At 40.8% G+C, this 20022-nt stretch overlaps 1 protein-coding gene across 1 annotated transcript in view; it reads left to right on the top strand.

Annotated features, from left to right (window-relative positions):
* Positions 1 to 20022, top strand: part of LOC126355935 (DIS3-like exonuclease 2) — a 192000-nt gene that overhangs the window by 133678 nt on the left and 38300 nt on the right. The window contains exons 13-14 of the mRNA XM_050006507.1: positions 17774 to 17964; positions 18114 to 18306. Of these exons, the coding sequence (XP_049862464.1) occupies positions 17774 to 17964; positions 18114 to 18306 (384 nt within the window). The remainder of the gene's footprint in view (positions 1 to 17773; positions 17965 to 18113; positions 18307 to 20022) is intronic.

A 20022-nucleotide genomic window follows, 5' to 3' on the forward strand; every position in this document is an offset into this window, starting at 1 on the left:
CATAAATTGCTATGGCTGCCCCAAATCTGTCAGCTCAAATTAAATTGCTTGTGGGAACTGAATACAGGGGTGGGGATTGTGCAACTTACTATGCTTCTATAGGACTTGAATGAGCCCAGCAAACAGTTTTCTTGCAGAATATAGGATCCTATCCTTGAGGTTTCAACATTTGCAACTACTTCTCAACTTTGATTCCACAGTTCGATTGCCTTACTACCACAGCTATCAGATTCTTTTCCCTCCCCTTTAGTTCTGATACCCTGACACTTAACCTAGGGCAGGACTCTTAATTGGATATTGACTGGAAATCCTCTGTAGAGATCTTTTCTTTCCTCACTTGATTGTACCCATTAGATCACTTCACATACCCCTCCTTCTAGTGTACCTAGACTATAGATTCACTTCTCAGTTTGCTTAATACAGGTGTCTGTCATATTCCTCACAGTTGTGGCATGTCATTTATTGATCTGTTGCTCAGGACTATGGAGCATCAGTGCATGGATCATAAGCTGCACATATGCTTACAACAGCTGAGCAAATCTGAGATTGCAAAACAATGCCTTGGTACCAGTCATGTGATGGAATATAACACCACAGACATTCTGGCCCACACTGCTCTGTCCCTGGTCAGATAACAGGGAAAAAGAGTTAGCATTATTTGCTGATGCATTGTTAGTTAATATGAGTATGTTACTAGTGATAACTGCTTGCCTTAATTATTTTTGTTTGTGTGCTGGCACAAGTTGTTCACAATGTGTGGTTTTTTTTTTTTTTTTTTTTTTTTTTTTTTTTTTTTTTTTTTTTTTTTTTTTTTTTTTTTTTTGCATATGTCATCGATCATTTCCCGGTTGATGCAACCTCGCCACAGATGATGTAAATTGGTCATGTGCTTTGTCTCTCTTTTCATTTGTACATTGAAAAGGATGGGATGTTCACCTATTGAAATGTCACTAGTTGGTGATGATGTTTCCAGGTGACATACCTATCAGTTATTTGAACATTCGATAAGCCAGGAGCAGCTCGATTTTCACGCTTTTGTTTTTCTTTTGGCCTTTTTCTTTGCCAAAATTTTTAATATCATTTGCTGTTCATCCTTGTCTGCACATAACATGATAACAGGTTAATCCTGTGTGGATTACAAATAATGGAAGGAATAACGGTAATAAATCATCTCATACTTCAGGCACATAGTGGTTGATAAGCACATTACCAAAACTGAAAATGATGTTGAGCTTTCCAGCAATTTCCTCCTTTAGAGATAAGCATTACAGAACTCTAGATAATTTGATCCATTTATAATTAAAATTAGCTTCAGCATGTATTACATCTTGAAGGATTTGTATATTTAATACACTTACCAGTTTCTCTTTCCACAGTCCAGGTTGAATCACACATGACTTACTGCATGTTACAATTGTTGAAATTTTTGTCTGTCTTTTTCCTGTGTGTTGTCTACAGGAAAATGTTTTGTCAATTTGGATGTGATAGAATCCATTTTGGAAAAATGACTACCAAAACCATCATTAATATTTTTATCAATTGTTAGTAGTCTCTCTCACTCCATTACATCTAGTGTTCATCTAGACAAATTTCCTGCCCATGCCAGAGACTCCCTCATCTGTGTTAGTTACATTTCTGTTCAGCTCAACCAGATTACACTCTGTCTCTTTGCCTCAATAATTTATGACCATAATTTAATTTATTAAGTTCACCACCAGTAGTAGTCATTTAAATCTTTAAAGAGAAAAGGAGTAAACCTTTTACATTCCCTTCCCATAATGATATCTCATCTGCCTAAATCTCTGTTAGTATTTTGGATTTTCACTCAAAATTAAGATTCGTTTCCCCTCATGCCTGTGTTTTATGTTGAACTGTCTCAATGAAGCTGCAGCGGCATGTAATATTATCAGTACAAACTGTTCAGATATGCTGTATCAGCAGTATAATTAATATGTAATGACAATTGAACAGTGTTGCTAGACCATGATCACAAATTTTGATTCCGTTTTAGAAAATTAACTTTCTCAGTTTCATACTTCAGTTTAAATATGTGTTATAATCAAGGCTCTGTGTTGAGCTTCCTAGCCTTTAATGTAGTGGTCATCAAAAAGCAAGTATCCGAGTGAGGTAGCCCAGCTGTTAGCACACTGGACTCGCATTCAGGACGACGACGGTTAGAACCTGTGTCCGGCCGTTCCGATTTAGGTTTTCTATGATTTCCCTAAATCACTTCAGGCAAATGCCAGGATGGTTTCTTTGAAAGCGCACGGCTGATTTCCTTTCCCATCCTTCCCAAATTCGAGCTTGTGCTTCATCACTAATGACCTCATTGTTGATGGGATGTTAAACACTGATCTTGTCCTCCACCTCCTCCGAATCAAGTATTCGAATGGCCTGTAGTTTCCAGCCAAATTTTGCAATTATACTAGCTGAATAATCTGGCTTTGCCGGGGTACTCATTTTGCCAGTTCTCTATTCGAGAAGCCCTATATGTGCTCTTGGAGTAGGTTCAGTGTGAGACAATGTCTGTATGCTGGGCGCAGCTGCTTCACATGTTTGCAACATGATTTTGTAAACACCTCAATAGCAACACCTTTTTGTAGTTCTATAAATGACTTGTTTTTGCTTACAGCCATTTGCGCTTCGCAGTTGAAAGCTGTCGAAAGTGCTGCCTGGTGTAAGGGCGGTCTTAGTTGTAAAGGATAGATGTATTAAAACTTGATGCACAATGTGGAATTTTTTCATGCATCTCATATATCTTTATATCATATCCCTTCAACTGTGTGTTGTACAATGATGTATTTGTGTAGGTGCATTCATCGGCATATGTGAATATTGTCCACGAAACATGTTGTGAATAGTTAGTACCAAAGAAGTAATAAATTTAAACATCATGCATGATGCAGCAGTTTTTAATGCATCGCATTGTTTATTGCATCAATCTCCTGAACTATGGTGGCTCAAATGACTCTGAGCGCTATGTGACTTAACTTCTGAGGTCATCAGTTGCCGAGAACTTAGAACTAATTAAACCTAACTAACCTAAGGACATCACAAACATCCATGCCGGAGGCAGGATTCAAACCTGGGACCATAGCGGTCGCTCGGTTCCAGACTGTAGTGCCTAGAACCGCAGGGCCACTCCGGCCAGCGAACTATGATGGGTAGGTAGTTCTTAGCCCCACAGTGATTGTTCCCTGACAGTTAGAGGGATGTGTACAGAGTTTGTTGAAATCAGTCCAGTGGGTAAGGATGCGATGTAGAACATACTTACACACATAGACACATCCATTTTTATATGTATGGATGTATCTAGCAACCAACAGCCAAATCCAAAAATATCAAATACATTAAGAGCTGACACACATTATGTAATTTGAACAAACTCCAGATTTCCAAACACACTTTATATTTTTAATATTTATAAAATGTTGCTTTCACACTTGGGCCCCTAACCTTCTTGTTGATCATTGTAGTATAATTAACGTGAATGAAATGACATTGTATTAAGGGAAGAGCAGTACTTGCACTACAATGGCTACTCATACATGAACACACAACCACCACAGAATTATAGTAACCACAAGGAGTAAACAGAAAACTGACAATATTGATGTACATACCCCAAACAGTGCACTATGGTAAGAGAATCAAACATGATACTCAACTTCTTTCACTCTTTCCCCCCGTTCCTTAAAAAAAGTGCTTCACTTTTCTCACATCTGTTTCAAATAAATATTGACATGGATTGATTTTTAAATGTCAGTTTTCAAGGTAAGGTTCATGCATTTACTATCATAAAATTTTAGACTGTGCATTGTTCTCGCAACAAGGCAGTGGTAAATTGAATATCTTTTCCAAAAATTCTGATTCTCGGATGGTGAGTCTCACATTCTGATCTGCTTAAACATTTCTTCTAGTAATGCAGAAGGTCCATAAGTTACATGTAGTCACTACATTCACAAGATCATTCCATTTTAACTTTGTTTGGAGCATGGTAGGACCTGTCGCTTGATTTATATTCTTCAGGTTCTCTTCCCACTTTATAATAACTTTCTGTTATTCACAGTTGATTAGGGACAAATATTATGGATTGCCTTGCTGACTGTAGACAATTTAATGTTATTCATGTTAGTCCTAGCTAGTTTTAATTAAATAAATTAGAAAGAAAGTTTTGCTTGAAAATAAAGAAAAAAAGCTACTGCCTTCTCAGTTATATTAGATAGCTGTTGTTTATTTGTTGTTGATAACATATGTGTACTTGATTATGGTGGTATTTAAAAAAGTCAACTGCATCTGTATACACTGTTTTTATTTACAATATGGTAATACTTGTAAAGCAGCTTTACTAAATACAGTGCTATTTACCATGCAGCTGACGGACCATTTCAATCCTTGGTTCTAGGTCTACAGATGATTTAGAGGGACAGTGGTAAATGAGCATTTTTCTAATTTTCTTTCAAACTGGTTGGGCTTTCCAATTTCTTGCTGTATGTTAGGTAGGAGCTACTTTGAATACCTTTGCACCTGGATATGTATCTCTAAGTTGTCTTGTATTATACGTCAAAGTTCAGCTGAAACTGGGCTTCCGCAAGACTTATTTTTGCCTACGTTAAAGAGTATTCTTACTGCTCACTTTGGCTGAATGAATACTAAGTTTACTTTAGATGCATTGCCCCACAAGGTAATTCCATAATACAGCAAGTGGTGAAAATGTGCAAAAAAGCCAAAACCTTGAGGAACTTCTAACAGCAAAATACACTGAATTGAACTATGTATTAGTTTATCTGTATGTTGATACTATTTCTACATGTTATTCAGCTGGACAACAACGAATTTTATACAGTGTGTTTCACTTAGGGTATAGCCATTAATTTTTAATTCTGGTCCTTATAGATCATTATTGCTTTGTTGGAATCACATGGGATGAATCTTTCAGAGATTAAGACTTAAAGTGTTAGCTGTGAACCAGTTGTAAGCAATCATCTGAGCCCAGTTTGGGAAAACTGAGTTTGTACTGTTGATAGAATGCTTGTGTCATCAGCAAACATTGTTTTTTTTTACTTGCCCTTTAAAAGTCATTGGAAGATAGAAACTAGAACGGTTCAGTATTGATGCATGTGGCACTCCACATGTTATATTCCCCTTTCAGAGATTACTTTCATGCCAAGATACAGTCTGTTAATGAGACTCTCTGCTTTCTGTTACGAAGGTAATGCTCCATCCATGCAAGAGAGATGCCATTAATGCATTAATACGTTAAATTGCTTAGTAGAATTTAGGATCCACAACAAAGTCCTTGGATGAAAATTTCTCAGTTTATTAAAAAGTTAGTGCTGTCAATTCTTCTACATACAGGCAGGCAAAGTGCTTAACCAAAGTAATGGCACTTACAGTCAGCCACTGTAGAAGTCCCAGTGGGCTCGCCACTCTTTGGTAGGATCGTCCTTGGCTACCATGGGGCCCCAGGCTTTGCAGCATTTTTTCCGTTTCGTGCTGCATGTCTAACCTTTTCCTATTCTTTTTCACCTCCCTTGGAAAAAATGGCTGGGATGTTATTGGGAATGTTTTGCATTGTCTTTCATTGACATAAGAACAGTTTCACCTTTGATTTTTCACTCTCTTTTTCTTTCTTTGTTTCTCTTCTCCTCTCATTCCTATGCTTCTACGTTTGAGGTTCCTCTTTTTCTTGTTGCTCCCAGTGTGCTCCTGAAGGCCGGCGCATGCATCTGAGGCGTAACAGGTGACTGGGTAACGCATAATTCGTAGTCCTGGGTCAATAGGTAGGATTCACACGTACCCCTAGTACAGGCCAGGCTCAGGAAGGGGTGATTGCCTGAGCTCAACCTTCCCAAATTGCCGATTGGTTGCTCCACCAGGTATTTGGGAGATGTGACATGAGGTGTGAACAATTACCTAAAACGGGTGCACTCCTTTGTGAGGGGAGTCCCCAGTTGAAAGGAGCCCACCGTCGGAGACGGTGGCAATCATGGGGGATTTTCTTGCAGTGAGTCAATCATCTTCACAGTCCACGTCTACGAAATGTAAACAGAATGAGGCTAGTGATTCCAAGACCCTTCACGCTGCATCACGGTTCCATGTGGTCTCATGTGCTGAAGACTGTGAGTCCTTAGCCACGGTCAATCCATTTGTTATTCAGAAAGATGTTGATGCAATTGCCGGCCCTGTGAAATCCTGCTCTCATTTACAGAATGGCACTTTGTTTTTGGAGACTGCTTCTGATTCTCAAGCACAACAACTGCTTGCTGCCTCGCTTCTCCACAGCTACTCTGTTCCTGTCGAGGTCCTAAGAACTGTGAATTCACCTATGGTGTAATTTACATCAGGCTGCTCAATGGTCTAACCGAGGTCAAAATCCTGCTCTCTGATGAGGGTGTCATCCTCCTTAGTGCCCCCCTGCAATTTCTTCCCTCACCTTTGATAGAGTGGTGTTGCTGCCCAAGATCAAAGCAGGCTGTGAATTATCATGGTCCAGTCACACGTTCTGAAACTGATAGGCTGCTACCAGTTTTATTGTTTCAACCACACTAGAACATCTTGTTGACACCCGGTCAAATGTATAACTTGTGGTAGGGATGCACATGAGGGCGATTGTCCTCCCCGCTGTATCAACTTCAATGGTGGCCATGCCACCGCCTCTCAGGATTGTCCCATGTATCATGACGAGTGGGCTGTCCAAGAGATCCAGATTGTTACTTCTTGCTCCATGAAGATCATGGCCACGCCGACATGCTACAGCAAATTCAGCTCTGTGGTTGTGAAATCACCAGCTGTGCAACAACCCGTCAAACTTTTGCCTCAATGGGCGAAGCCACCAGCTACACAACCGATGTGCTGGAAAGGATAGAAGGAGTACTCCCTTGTAGACTTCCTCCATCCCTCCAGCCAAACAACACTCGAGTCTTCCTCTAACCGGAAAGGCTCGAAGAAGTCCACCAAAGGCAAATGGTCTTCACCTTTGCCAACTCGAAGATCCTCTTCCATGGTGTTGGCCCATGGTACCTAACCCGGCCGACCTCTGTATCGCCGGTGCACACCACCAACTGTTTATCAGCATTGGACTCCACTGACTGACCACACAAGGAAGCCGATGCTTATGTGGACGCCATGGAGCAGGATACTCCTGCTTCTGTGCCCTGTAGTAGCGGATTTACGCTGGCTGTCACTCGGCTGCTGCCGAGTTGACACCCCTGCATCTCTTTCTCACTATGACTGTCCTCCAATGGAATGTTTGTGGCCTTCGGTTGCACAAAGAGGATTTATGGTTGCTTTTAGCATCACAGGTATCCCCTTGTACTCTGCCTTCAGGAAACGAAATTGTGCCCTCACGACTGCTTTAAACTTTCACATTTCTTACCTTCCCCCTGTGGTTGGCATTCCGTCTCGTGTGGGCATCATGCTGCTCATACAGGATAACATACGTAGTCAACCCATCTCCCTGACTACCTGTCTTCAAGCTGTTGCAGTTCGACTTTTCCTTCCCAACCTGACTTTTTCCCTCTGTACCATTTATGTCCTCCCGTCATTTGATGTCTCCAGGGCAGACTTCCTTCAGCTTATTGGGCAGCGACCTCCCCCATTTTCGCTACTCGGTGACTTTAATGCGCATCATCCCCTTTAAGGTTCTCCCAGGACCTGTTAGAGAGGTGCCCTCTTGGCTGACCTCCTTAGCCAACTTAATCTCTTCTGCCTTAACACAGGAGCACCCACCTTCCTTTCTGACTCCTCCCACATTTATTCCCATTTGGACATATTCTTCTGCACTACCCATCATGCCAGTCATCTTCAGTGGTCTGTTCTTTCTGACACCTACTTGAGCAACCATTTCCCGTGTGCTATCTGTTTGCTGACTCCCTACCCTGTCCACATGCATGCCCAAATGGCAGCTTACTAAGGCTGACAGGGAGCTTTCACTCCTCCCTGGAGACCTTCGAAGAACAAGATTTTCCCAGTTGTGTTGGCCAGGTGGAATGTCTCACGAATGTTATCCTTACTGCTACAGAACATTCCATTCCTCACACATTCTCTTTATGATATCTTGTCCCAGTCCCTTGGTGGACTGAGGCATGCTGTGATGCAATTCGCACACGGAGATGTGCTCTCCGCATTTTTAATCGGCATCCTACGATGGCAAGCTGCATTCATTATAAACAGATGTGTGCACAGTGTCATTGCATTCTTCAGGATAACGAAAGAGCTAGCTGGATTTCATTCACTAGTTCTTTTAACAGTTCCACCCCTTCCTCTGTCATGTGGGCCAACCTCCGATGGCTCTTTGGAACCAAGATCCATTCCCCAATTTCCGGCCTGACAGTAGCAGATGATGTTATTGTGGACCTTGTTGCTATCTCCAACACCTTGGGGCACCATTTTATAGAAGTGTCGAGCTCTTCCCACTATCACCCTGCCTTCATACATCGGAAACAAGTGAGGAGGCTCGGGCGATACCCTTCTCTTCTCTGAATCATGAGTGCTAAAATGCCACCTTTACTATGAGGGAGCTAGATCATGCTCGCAGTTTATCCTGATCCTCCACACCAGGGCCAGACGCCATCTACATTCAGATGTTGCAGCACCTTTCTCTTGTGGGCAAGCACTTCCTGCTTAACATTTACAACCACATCTGGGCAGAGCACACATTTCCCAGGCACTGGCGTGAAGCCACAATCATACCTATACCTATGTCCAGTAGTACAAAAGCTTCCTCCTGTCTACCACCCCATCTTTCTTAACAGCTGTGTTTGCGACATGATGGAACATATGATTCATGTCCGGCTGGTATGGTGGTTTGAGTCTCGCAATTTACTGACGAATGCACAGTGTGGATTTAGGGCACAACGTTCAGCAGTTGACCATCTCGTTACATTGTCCACCCATGTCACAAATGGTTTTCTACAGAAATCCCAGACTGTGGTCATGTTTTTTGATTTGGAGAAGGCCTACATCTTCTGGAGAACTGGTACTCTCTATACTCTTCACATGTGGGGCTTCCGTGGCCACCTGCCGTGTTTCCTTCAGGCATTTTTAACAGTTCAAGTTTTCAAGGTGTGTGTGGTTTCTGCCTTGTTGGACAAATTTATCCAGGTAAACAGTGTGCCTCAGGGTTCCATTCTGAGTATAGTCCTCTTTGCTATCGTCATTAACCCTACTATGACCTGTCTCCCGCCGGGCATCTCCAACTCTCTTTTTGTTGATGATTTTGCCATCTATTGCAGTTCTCCATGGACTTATCTCACTGAGTGGCGTCTTCAGCAATGCCTTGATCATATTTACTCCTGGAGCATCGACAGTGGGTTTTGCTTTACCACTGACAAAATCATCTGTATGAATTTTTGGTGATGCAAGTGGTTTCTCCCACCATCTTTACATCTTGGGCTTGTTGCCCTTCCATTCATTGAAACTACGAAATTCCTGGAGCTCATGCTCATTAGGAAACACTCTTGGTCCTCCCATGTGTTTTACCTGTCAGCCTGCTGTCCACGGATCCTCAATGCCCTACATGTTCTCAATGATACTTCCTGGGATGACGATCGAAACACCCTCCTCCGTTTGTACCAGTCCCTTGTCCGTTCGAAACTTGACTGTGGGTGCTTTGTTTATGCATCTGCACACCCATTCCTCTTATGCTGTCCACACTATCTGCCATCGTGTCATCTGTTTGGCCACGGGTGCCTTTTACACTAACCCAGATGAGAGCCTATATGCTGAAGCTGCTGAACTACCACTGTCCTACCGCTGTGACTCTCTCCTCAGCAGGTATGCATGCTGTTTGTCTGCCATGCATGGCCACCCATCCTGTGCCTCCTTCTTTGATGATTCCTTTGATTGTCAGTATGGGGCCCGTCCCTCTCTCTATTACCCCCTGGAGTCCTTTTTCAGCATTTCATGCGGCGGCTTAACTTCACACTACTTGTAACTTTCCCGATGGATGTGAACCCTTCACCACCTCAGCTTAGTGATGTGGCCCATGTTTACCTTGGCCTTCATTCGCTTCCTAAGGACACTACTCCAGTCTCGGTCTATCACTTTCAGTTTCACGACCTTCGCATGGAACTTTGTGATAGTACCTTTGTATACACTGATGGCTCTCGGACTGACAATTGGGTTGGGTGTGCTTTCGTCATTGATATCGGCTTCCTGCACACTGCTCAGTATTTACAGCCAAGCTCTTCGCCTTGTTTCAGGCCACGGAGTACATCCGATGTCACAGCCTTTTCAATTGCGTCCTCTGCTCTGACTCACTCAGCACCCTTCAAAGTCTGTGTGTGCTGTACACTGCCCATCCCTTAGTGCAGCGAGTCCAGGAAAAATGTCACTTGCTCACTCTTGGTGGAACCAGTGTGATGTTTTTGTGGGTTCCTGGTCATGTCGATCTGCCAGAAAATGAGGCTGCTGACACTACTGCCAAGGCAGCAGTCCTCGTACCTCAGCTTGCGAGTACCTATATTCCCTCTGATGATATCTGTGTCACTGTCTGTCAGGAGGTGGTGTCCCTTTGACATCGCCAGTGGTCCTCCCATCAGGGGAATAAGCTCTGGCTTATTAAGCCTCTCCCAGTGGCTTGGACGACCTCCTCTCAGCCCTCAGCCTGGGAAGAGGCCATTTTAACTAGGCTGCGTATTGAGCACTGCCGTTTTAGCCAACGTCATTTGCCAAGTGGCACTACTCCACCACTTTCTACACATTGCGCCCAAGTTTTAACTGTCTGCCACTTCATGATGGAATGCTGGTTTTTTAACCATTCGTTCCCGCTTGTGTTTGCTGTTTTGAGTTATCGGCCATTTTAGCAAATGATACCTGGGCTGTCGACTGTGTTTTACTTTTTATTCAACAAAGCAATATGGCGAAGGCCATTTAATTTTTTGTTTTGGGCCTCTGTTTATGTATGGTGTCTTTTTTTTTTACCCCTTTTTCCATGTACCTGTTCTTAGCTGTCTTCTATTATGTCAGTTCAGACTGACATATAGTCGTTTTTTTTTTTTTTTTTTTTTTTTTTTTAACACCTCTCTGTCTTCGTGTTCTCTAGTTTAGACTTGGGCGCACATGACCCCAGTTATTTTTTGCCACTAAAGCAAAACAAGACCAAACCAAACTGTAGAAGTGCATCGTATTAAGAACTTGTAAATGTTTATTGATATCATAAAGCAGATAAGTATAGGTCTGAGTGAAATCTACATCTACATGACCTCTTCATGATGATTACTCTGCAATTCACAATTAAGTACCTGGCAGAGGGTTCATCGAACTACTTTCACTCTATTTCTCTGCTGTTCCATTCTTGAACAGTTAAATATTTGTTACTGTACAAGTTCCAGTTTCTCTTATTTTATTACAATGGTCATTTCTGCCTATGCAGGTGGGTGTCAGCGAAATGTGTCACGGTCAATCTTGAGGTGGTGCTAATTTTTATGAAGGTATGACATTAAAACTATTGGCCACTCATTTTTCCTGTGAAAATTTAAAATAACTTTATCACAGATTGACTACCACTTACATTTTTGTATACTGGATATTGTTATGAAATGACTGATGGAACGGTCATCATTCGCAACTGTCACCAGCCAAAGCTAATTTTTTCATAGAGGATTTTGAAGAATGAGCATTGAGTGAGATTCTGCAGCAGTTATTGACATAGAATGGTATACATCCATATATCTACAGTGGAGATGGGGGGGAGGAGAGGAAGTTCTTTTTCTCAGATCTGTTAGTCTAACAGAAATCAGATCACCAGCTCACCTTTTATATGTATAGAAAATAGATGCCTTAAACACCTGTATCTCAATCGGTGTAACTTTCACCGTCTAGATAAAAAGAGCTTTGCTTAATGCCCTAATACATGAAGCCAGGACTGTTTTGGACAGTGAGCGTCTTGGCTCTGAGATTAACCATCCAATAACTGTGGTCAGAAGGGACAGGTATTCCGTCCATGATATTAGATCACTGCTGTTGAGGAAACCAAGATGCGACACCATTAACCAAGCTGGGAGGACCAACACACAGTGTGGCTTCCATTTCTGTGGCAAAAAAACTAGTAAGAGAGCTAGGTTCCTAAACTGGCAATAAATCAGACCAGTCTTACGTCCACACAGGAAAATTCAAGAAATGTTGCGGCACATTAAAGGAAATTTTGGCCTGATAGTACCATGGATTTATAATATTCCTTGCAGATGAGCCAAATGTTATGTGAGACAGTCTATACAGGTTGTTGCTGATTGCTGTGCTGAGTATCAGCATAACTTTCAATACAGAAATTTCAAAAAATCAGCAATGGCTGAAAATAATCTGTTAAATAAATACAAAATTTTGTTCGAACAAATGAGAATACTCATTCACACATCGTACTATGGGGCTCTGTGATCGGGATTAAAGTTGAAATTAGACTGTGTGAAAACAATTGTAATAGAAGCACTGCCTATGAACTTAGCATTGTATGTAAGCATTCACTTGATGAAGAAAGAGGACAGAAGACAACTTCTTGTAGTTAGCCACATAATGCTTGCGATGACACTGAAAGCTACATTGGATAGAGAGTACAAACATGATCTACGGACATAGAGCATGCCACCTCAGTATGCACAATTTCTCTGGTATCATGATGTAATCTGCCAATCAGATGCCATCCTCTGGGCATCAGAGTGGGAGCATCACCTGTTTCACAACAGTGAGTCTTAGCCCCTCATGACAACAATGGAAGAAATTGTCAAAAGATTGGGACACACCAAGTAAACCAAACACTTTTTATCTGAAGTTATTAGATTGTTGGATGTCTATCACAAATAATCTCAAAATCAAAATTCACCTGTTATATGCCGTCCCAGAAACACAGTGTCTGTCTGAGGCCAGGGTCAGTGAAGGCAGTAGCTTTGGCTGTTGCTGTCTAATTATGGCGCCGCTGTGGTGATCACTTCGGTTGGAACTGATGCTTTTTGGCCGGGCAGCCACTTACAGGGTCTTTCAAAAATGACCGGTATATTTGAAACGGCAATACAAACTAAACGAGCAGCGACAGAAATACACCGTTTGTTGCAATATGCTTGGGACAACAGTACATTTTCAGGCAGACAAACTTTCGAAATTACAGTAGTTACAATTGTCAACAACAGATGGCGCTGCAGTCTGGGAAACTCTATAGTACGATATTTTCCACATATCCACCATGCGTAGCTATAATATGGCGCAGTCTCTGAATGAAATTACCCGAAACCTTTGACAACGTGTCTGGCGGAATGGCTTCACATGCAGATGAGATGTACTGCCTCAGCTGTTCAATTGTTTCTGGATTCTGGCGGTACACCTGGTCTTTCAAGTGTCCCCACAGAAAGAAGTCACAGGGGTTCATGTCTGGCAAATAGGGAGGCCAATCCACGCCGCCTCCTGTATGTTTCAGATAGCCCAAAGCAATCACACGATCATCGAAATATTCATTCAGGAAATTAAAGACGTTGGCCGTGCGATGTGGCCGGGCACCATCTTGCATAAACCACGAGGTGTTCGCAGTGTCGTCTAAGGCAGTTTGTACAGCCACAAATTCACGAAGAATGTCCAGATAGCGTGATGCAGTAACTGTTTCGGATCTGAAAAATGGGCCAATGATTCCTTTGGAAGAAATGGCAGCCCAGACCAGTACTTTTTGAGGATGCAGGGACGATGGGACTGCAACATGGAGCTTTTCGGTTCCCCATATGCGCCAGTTCTGTTTATTGATGAAGCTGTCCAGGTGAAAATAAGCTTCGTCAGTAAACCAAATGCTGCCCACATGCATATCGCCGTCATCAATCCTGTGCACTATATCGTTAGCGAATGTCTCTCATGCAGCAATGATAGCGGCGCTGAGGGGTTGCCACGTTTGAATTTTGTATGGATAGAGGTGTAAACTCTGGCGCATGAGACGATACATGGACGTTGGCGTCATTTGGACTGCAGCTGCAACACGGCGAACGGAAACCCGAGGCCGCTGTTGGATCACTTGCTGCACTAGCTGCGCTTTGCCCTCTGTGGTTGCCGTACGCGGTCGCCCTACCTTTCCAGCACGTTCATCCATCACGTTCGCAGTCTGTTGAAATTTTTCAAACAGATCCTTTATTGTATCGCTTTTCGGTCCTTTGGTTACATTAAATCTCTGTTGAAAACTTCGTCTTGTTGCAACAACACTGTGTTCTAGGCGGTGGAATTCCAACACCAGAAAAATCCTCTGTTCTAAGGAATAAACCATGTTGTCCACAGCACACTTGCACGTTGTGAACAGCACACGCTTACAGCAGAAAGACGACGTACAGAATGGCGCACCCACAGACTGCATTGTCTTCTATATCTTTCACAATACTTGCAGCGCCATCTGTTGTTGAAAATTGTAACTACTGTAATTTCGAAAGTTTGTCTGCCTGAAAATGTACTGTTGTCCCAAGCATATTGCAACAAACGGTGTATTTCTATCGCTGCTCGTTTAGTTTTTATTGCCGTTTCAAATATACCGGTCATATTTGAAACACCCTGTAAGTACAAGTTTGGTGAATCGATACTTGTTCAGTGTTACTATGACACATGATTAGTGGAGACAAGTAGTTCCACATATAGCGCTGCCTGTGGGGTGCACAAGTGCTGGAATGTCAAAGCTAGTACCACACATTTCCGTTGTGTCTCCCAGAATCTAACTTGGAAATAGACAGGTGTTGTTTCGGTCTGCCGTGGTACTGATTTACAATCCAGCCTGTGTTGTGAAGTGTCCAGAGCTGTAAGATAAGGTAACTCACCAGTTGTGTCCATATTGCAGATAGACAGAATTATAGGATAAAGCAGACAGCATATCCAAATCTGTCTGGAAGTATACTCAATTTATTCACTGGTGGCAAAGCTGTTGTAAAGGTAATCCTATGATTTCAACACAATATTATAATATTCTGTAAGAAACACCATCATAGCCAACTGAATTTTTACTTTTTAGTGATACGCTGAAATTTTTAATCTCCTTTAGGGCTGTAATTTTACAACTAATTTATGTTGTTGCTGCATCTACTGTCTGCTCAATTAAAGCTAATGCATTTAGTCATTTGTTAGTGGGAGCAATATTTGTTGCCACTGTGTAGAAGTAATTATTATATTTAATGGACAGTGATTTGAAACTGTCACCATTTGTACCATATCTATATTCTGGGTTCTTGGCTTCATTTGAATCACTACTTTTTTTTGTTTCATTTGTAATAATCCTCCAGATAGATTTTGCCTTATCTTTGTGTGTCCATTGCAGAGATAAAATTCATTCTGGGAATAATCTCTGTATTTATCAATAACTGCCTTCATTTTAGGAATGCTCATCCCACAAGATACACAGAAGAACTTTTGTGAAGTTTGGAAAGTAAGAATGAGGTATTGGCAGATGTAAAATGATGAGAATAGGTCACGAGTCATACATGGGTAGCTCATTTGGTGGAGCATTTGCTTGCAGGGGGCAAAGGCTCCAGGTTTGAGTTTTGGCCTAATGTACGGGTTTAACTTGGCAGGAAGTATTGAGAGTTGGTGGTGGTGGTGGTGGTTAGTGTTTAACGTCCCGTCGACAACGAGGTCATTAGAGACGGAGCGCAAGCTCGGGTTAGGGAAGGATTGGGAAGGAAATCGGCCGTGCCCTTTCAAAGGAACCATCCCGGCATTTACCTGAAACGATTTAGGGAAATCACGGAAAACCTAAATCAGGATGGCCGGAGACGGGATTGAACCGTCGTCCTCCCGAATGCGAGTCCAGTGTGCTAACCACTGCGCCACCTCGCTCGGTATATTGAGAGTTGATATTGATAGCTTTGACCAAGCTGCAGTACTGTTTATTTGCTAGTTCCTGCTTCAACTGCAATTATATTTAATATGCAGTTCTGTCTTTTGTATTATTTGTCATAACAAGGCCTAGGGAACACATTGGAAATCATTAGGATGGGATTGATTCTGTTTTGAGCAGTCTGGCTGTCATACGTTTGAGTAATCTCGTACTTGAAGCATAAGGTGCAAACAGTGCTGTGTATGACATGACTGAGTGTGTGGTGATGCATCATCAACCACTCTCCTGCATGAACATTCCATGCAAACATTTTTTCTACTCTCCTGATAGTTGTACACAACTATTCAGTCTTCAAAGGGTGGGTGTGAGATTTCATTGAAGTGATCAAAGCAAAGTAGAAAACAAGAATATCCAAATCTAACTAAAGGTATTGTTTAACATTCTACATCATCTCTGTTGTCAAACAGTCCGGTATCATTGTTTAAAAATGTAATTAATGTCGTGTTTGACTTTGAAGTGCTTGAATGCAGAAGACATGTTGAAAGTGAAAAAGTGTATTAGATGTGCATATTGTTCTGGTCCACTTTGCTTTGATCACTTCAATGAAGACTCACACATGCACTCTGAAGACTGAATAACTGTGGAACACTGTCAGGTTCATAGAAAAAGTCTGTTGTTCAGTTAGTGTAATTATTTTATGCAGAAGGAAATACAGCAATAAGTCACATCATTGAAATGTGTGAGCTTTTGGTCCTATTACATTGATTTTCCTTTCTTCACATTTCCAAAGCGCCTCGAGACATCTCCCTATGCAGGTGGGTGTCAATGAAATGTGTCATGGTCAGCCTTGAGCTGGTGGTCATTTTTATGTAGGTACAAGTAGAAAACAAGAATACACAAATCTAACTAAGGGCATTTTTAACATTCTACATCGTCTCTTTTGTCAAACAGTCCAGTATCATTGTTTGGCTCTTGTTGTAAGGCATATAGTTTTGCATCCAAATGGCTCCTACCACTGTTTTTAGGATGAGTTACTTGTATTTGGAGTGCAATTTCATGTAGTTCTTGAGTGTTCAAGGTCATGCACTTTCCTTGTTGGAAATCAGAGCAGTTGTTAATAGGTGGTGGTATACAGACAAAACAATGGAAATCTGGCAACAGTTTAATATCAGTAGGATGTGACATAACACAGATATCTTATATACAAAAAAATAAAGACATAGGTTTAAATTTCAAAGGTAGATTTCAGAAATAGGGTTTGGTATTCCAAGTGTAGGTGCACGTGTTTGGTAGAAAAATCCCTACTGACTGTTTCAAATTAAATGCAGTAATATAGCATAGTTTTGCTCCAGTAAGAGAATGTGCATTCAAGGCAATGTTGGTTTCACTTTGTAAATACCATCAAACAGTTATGCAGAGATTCAGAGGACAATGTCCTCATTTAGATACCTCTACAGGGATTATTAGTGAACGTGAAAATTTGTTGATCGTAAAATGCTGAAGTATAATGGGGGAAGTAAATTTGTGAGTTATTCTTGAATAACTTTTAACATTGTAGCAGTAGATGTATAGAGACATATAATGAAAATGAGATATGTTCACATTATGTGGGGATTCAAACATATCAGATCTCTCTAGCTAATGAGATGCCAGTGGCTATAAGTTGGCAGTGGAGGTACAGGTTACATTTTCCATTCATTCAGCTTCTTTCAACTGGAGCCATAGACCCAAGAATATTGAGAGAAAAGTTAGCAATCTGTATTATAATGTTGATTTGAGAAGTATGGGGAGAGATCTATTGCACTTTCTGCTTATCCATATTTTACTTAAAGTGTAAGAAACATGAAATAATGTTTGTATATTCTGTTTGATATGAATTTATTGTTTTCTTCTTAACGTTTTCATCAGATCTTAGTTAAGTGCATTATGCAGATTTTTTCGAATAAATTGCGATGTTGAATTCATTTATTTATTTACTTATTTTTACAGAGAGCGAAATATTTCTGCTCAGGTTTTGTCCAAGACGAAGATGACTATAACCATTATGCCTTGAATGTTGCTCGGTACACTCATTTTACCTCACCTATCAGGAGGTATGCTGATGTAATGGTGCACAGATTGCTTGGAGCCTCTCTAGGATACCATGACACTCCAAAGTGGACAAAAGAGTTTGTCCAAAGGTATTTCCTACTCAAGATAATATTTTGTTTATTGTTTTATACGTAATTTCCCAACATACACGAAAAACTAAGATAGCTTATTACAGATTAATGTACCTGAATGTTATTTGGATCTTTTATACAAGTATAAAAATATTATGCTTTTGCAGGATAGCATTGAATTGCAACAACAAGAAGTATGCTGCAAAATTAGCTGGAGAAGAAAGTGTAAAGTTATTTCTTTATCTGTATTTAAAAATCAATGGACCTCTTGAAGATGATGCTGTTGTTATAGACGTGAAAGACCATTCATTTGATGCTGTTGTATGTAGTAATGGACTCACTCAACGAGTTTATGTTGATGTAAGTTTCCAGTTGTTGCTTTTTATTTTATTGTTGCTGGTTGGATTATATTTATGCATACATGTTACTATCAGTAGATCTAAGGCACTACTGTGGCATAAAAGTAAGTACTATTTTTTATTAGTATAACCAAAACTACAGAAAAATGTAATACGTGTAAAACTGAAAAATAAGCTACAAAACGTGAAAGTATTAGCACACTATTATAAAATGATAGTAAGTGTACATTTAGAGATGTAATTAATTTCACAATTCCATCTGAACTCCGTGTGCAGGGAACATTTTTATACAGTGACCCTAAACAAGTGATTTTTAAGCATAGTCTCCTCTAGTTTAGTGAGCATAGCAGGACGTGTGATTCATTTCAACTTAAGCTGTAGTTAGTCTAGCCATACAGTATTTTAATCCGCAGTTAAGTCAGCAAAAGCAACACAAGTTTTCTGGCCTCTTTGGAAGCCCTTTTCAGTAGATAATTTAAAATTAGAGCTACAACCTGCTCACAAAAATTGCGATTTAAAAAAAAATTTATACCATTACAGAAGTATTAATGCCTAATGGTAGTAATTAGTCATCATATTGGTAAGTGAAAGTTTGGAGGTTTGAGAAGCAAAGTACCAAATTGTTTGGCTAGACATTACCATGTTCAGTATTGTAAACAGACATTGAGATACCTGTAAAAACTAACAAAGAAGCTCTGAAAGACAACTGAAGGAAGTGCTTAATTCTCTTGAACATCTGGTCCAAACTTCAGAGGATAATGACATATTTACACACATTACTGCATGCATGTGGTTAGATTTAGTGTTTCTGATTCCTTAAAGTAACCCAAGGCAACGCCCAATGGTGTTAATTTCTTCCCTGTTTATTTCTAATCTGAAGAAGGGCAGTGTCTCTCTTACTTTAGCTGCCAATAAAATAAAGTCCTTACAATGTAAATATGACACTGTGTAAATCTTGACAGTGGTCAAACAAGTAGTGGTGAATGTGTGTAAGGAAAACTAACTGTGCAAAATGGAAGAATGAATAGCTGTAATCAGAGGTCTTAAATTTTCTGCCATGGGCAGCTCTGGAAGTAATGCTGCAGAAAGAAGACGGTTGGGGGGAAAAAAACTGAATATGATTATATTATGTAGACTTTTCTTACTAGTGTCCGTTGAGTATATTTCTGTATCATATTGATTGCCAGACTTGGTCAAAGTATTGAAGTAATTTTGATTCATGTACTATCCACCCGTCTGTCTACACAGTGTGTCTCACCTAACCCTGCCACCTTAGATATCTCTGGAACAACAATAGACATTCAAAAAAGGTTTTCACCAGCATGAACATATGGCAGGGGCTTAGGAAACCAAATACAATGCAAAACTTTAAAATGTAAACAAATACTATTTCCAATACAAACTTGTGTATTTTTAAATGGACACCCCGTATTATTTTGTTCGCAAGCAATAGCATAAAAAATCACAAAATAATGGTGTTGGTTACATCGCAATACGTCAATTACATCCCTTGAAATTTCGAAGCAAAGTTGACGCTTGAAATAAATGAAGCGCACAGCTAGTGCATGTCCTGGGACTCGAGCATGCACTTCACACTGCCTGTGTCAGGGGCTCACACAATGGGAAGGTATGCACAATCCACAGAAATAAACCAGTGACACGTCTAATGCAAAGTTACATTTTTCAAATTATAAGTGTATGTTTATTCTAGCGAAAT

This window comes from Schistocerca gregaria, chromosome 3, assembly GCF_023897955.1.
Source record: "Schistocerca gregaria isolate iqSchGreg1 chromosome 3, iqSchGreg1.2, whole genome shotgun sequence".
In the NCBI taxonomy this organism is placed as follows: Eukaryota; Metazoa; Arthropoda; class Insecta; order Orthoptera; family Acrididae; genus Schistocerca; species Schistocerca gregaria.